Source organism: Austrofundulus limnaeus, unplaced genomic scaffold, assembly GCF_001266775.1.
Source record: "Austrofundulus limnaeus strain Quisiro unplaced genomic scaffold, Austrofundulus_limnaeus-1.0 Scaffold388, whole genome shotgun sequence".
NCBI lineage: Eukaryota > Metazoa > Chordata > Actinopteri > Cyprinodontiformes > Rivulidae > Austrofundulus > Austrofundulus limnaeus.
In genome coordinates, this window is record NW_013952790.1 from 151279 (window position 1) to 152960 (window position 1682).

The 1682-nt window shown below is 40.2% G+C and overlaps 1 protein-coding gene across 3 annotated transcripts in view; it reads left to right on the top strand.

Annotated features, from left to right (window-relative positions):
• The window catches only part of zgc:153990 (nuclear apoptosis-inducing factor 1), a 9533-nt gene that overhangs the window by 5420 nt on the left and 2431 nt on the right, over nucleotides 1–1682 (top strand). For all 3 annotated transcript variants that reach the window (XM_014023718.1, XM_014023717.1, XM_014023719.1), the window contains exons 3-4: nucleotides 175–615; nucleotides 699–752. In XM_014023718.1, the coding sequence (XP_013879172.1) occupies nucleotides 175–615; nucleotides 699–752 (495 nt within the window). The remainder of the gene's footprint in view (nucleotides 1–174; nucleotides 616–698; nucleotides 753–1682) is intronic.

Genomic DNA, 1682 nt, shown 5'->3' on the forward strand with positions numbered 1-1682 from the left:
CGATTAATCGATTAATCGTGGCAGCCTTAGTCACAAATGCGAGACATTCTGGAGGCTGATTGCCAGCCCGCCTCAGCCCAGTGAAAAACGTCAACCTGTAAGGTTTCATTTCTGTTCCCTTCAAATGTTTTCCATGGATCATAAAGTGGATTCTTTTTCTGTTTGTTCTTTAAGGTAAATTCAACCGCGGGGTCCCGACAGACGCAAAAAAGCGGGTATGGGCAGAGATTACTGCACGGGTCAATGAGATCGGAGAGTGCCAACGTGAGGTCATAGAGGTCATCAAGAAATGGTCTGATCTAAAATGTGACACCAAGAGGAAGGTAGCCGCCATGCGGTCAGGGACAGTGCCCAACAGAGGACTGAACTCTCGCCTGTCCCGAGACCTTAGTCAAACGGAGAAAATCGTGCTCCAGATTCTGGAGATGGACAATGACGACCAGAGCACCGGCGACTTTGGTCCGCTGGGAGATGATGACGATGTTCCAGATGAGGAAGAAGAAATGGATGAAGAGGATATGATTGGACTGCAGAGTTCTCCCAATGGAGGTGTGGACATAGCAGCTATGCCGCCGCCGCCGCCTTCCTACAACACGAGTGGACCCACACACTCAGGTAGCAGTGAACTCTTTACACAAACACATCCCTGTCCTCTGACAAAACTTATTTATAAAAATAAATGTATTTAACCATTGCAGGGGACTCTTCCCAGGCTGCGTTTGATGTGCAGTATGAAGTTCCTACAACAGAAGGTCAGCTTTCACACACAGTTCATAAGTACATGGATCTCTGTATGCGTCCATCACTGGGGTTAAAGTATACTATAGTGTTAAAAACAATACATTATGGTCTAAATGTCAAACAATGAGATGTCTGTTTTAATGTGTTACCAGACTCCTGCTGCTCTGAGCTGTCTTCTGTCGTGTCCAGGAACCAAACAAAACCTTTAAACCTGTTAAAGAAAAGACTTGATTGGTTGTTTATTTAGTTTAGTAATAATACAGTTCATCACGAGGAACAACACTTGTCTCTCTCTTTTCAATTTCATACTATTTCCCACAAAAGCTACAGGAGTTAGCATGTTTGCAGGTAATATAAACAGCCTGCTGCAGGCGCAGTATGGAGGCTAATAACCAGAGTCTTAATTACTGTCGTCAGGATCTGAATRGTTTTATTCCAGAAAACAGATCAGATCAGTAATATTCTGTGTGACAGACACAGGTACTTTACACTTCTGATAAAATAACTAGTTCAACTTCAGTTTATTTATTTAGCGCCAAGTCACAACAAACGTTGTCTGGTGTGGGAATTTAGTTTTAATCTAAAGCTTGTGTGGAGCTACTGAAGAAAAACAACAGATTTAAAACCAGAGTTGTAAAGTAACTAAGTACCAATACTTTGTTACTGTACTTAAGTAGAATTTTTGGGTATCTGTATTTTACTTGAGTAATTATTTTTCAGCCTACTTTTTACTTCTATGCCTTACATTTTAAAAAAAGGCAAGCAGAAAGTCGTTACTTTTAGTTCATTTTTTGCTTGTTTTCATTCCAGCTTGTTATTGTAAAAAATAAATACTATCCATATAAATTGTGTCTCCTAGATAGAGTGAATTTAATTGTGGTTGAATGAGAAGAATAAACATATAAAACTCTGATAGCGTATTAGTTTGTACACAAACAAAT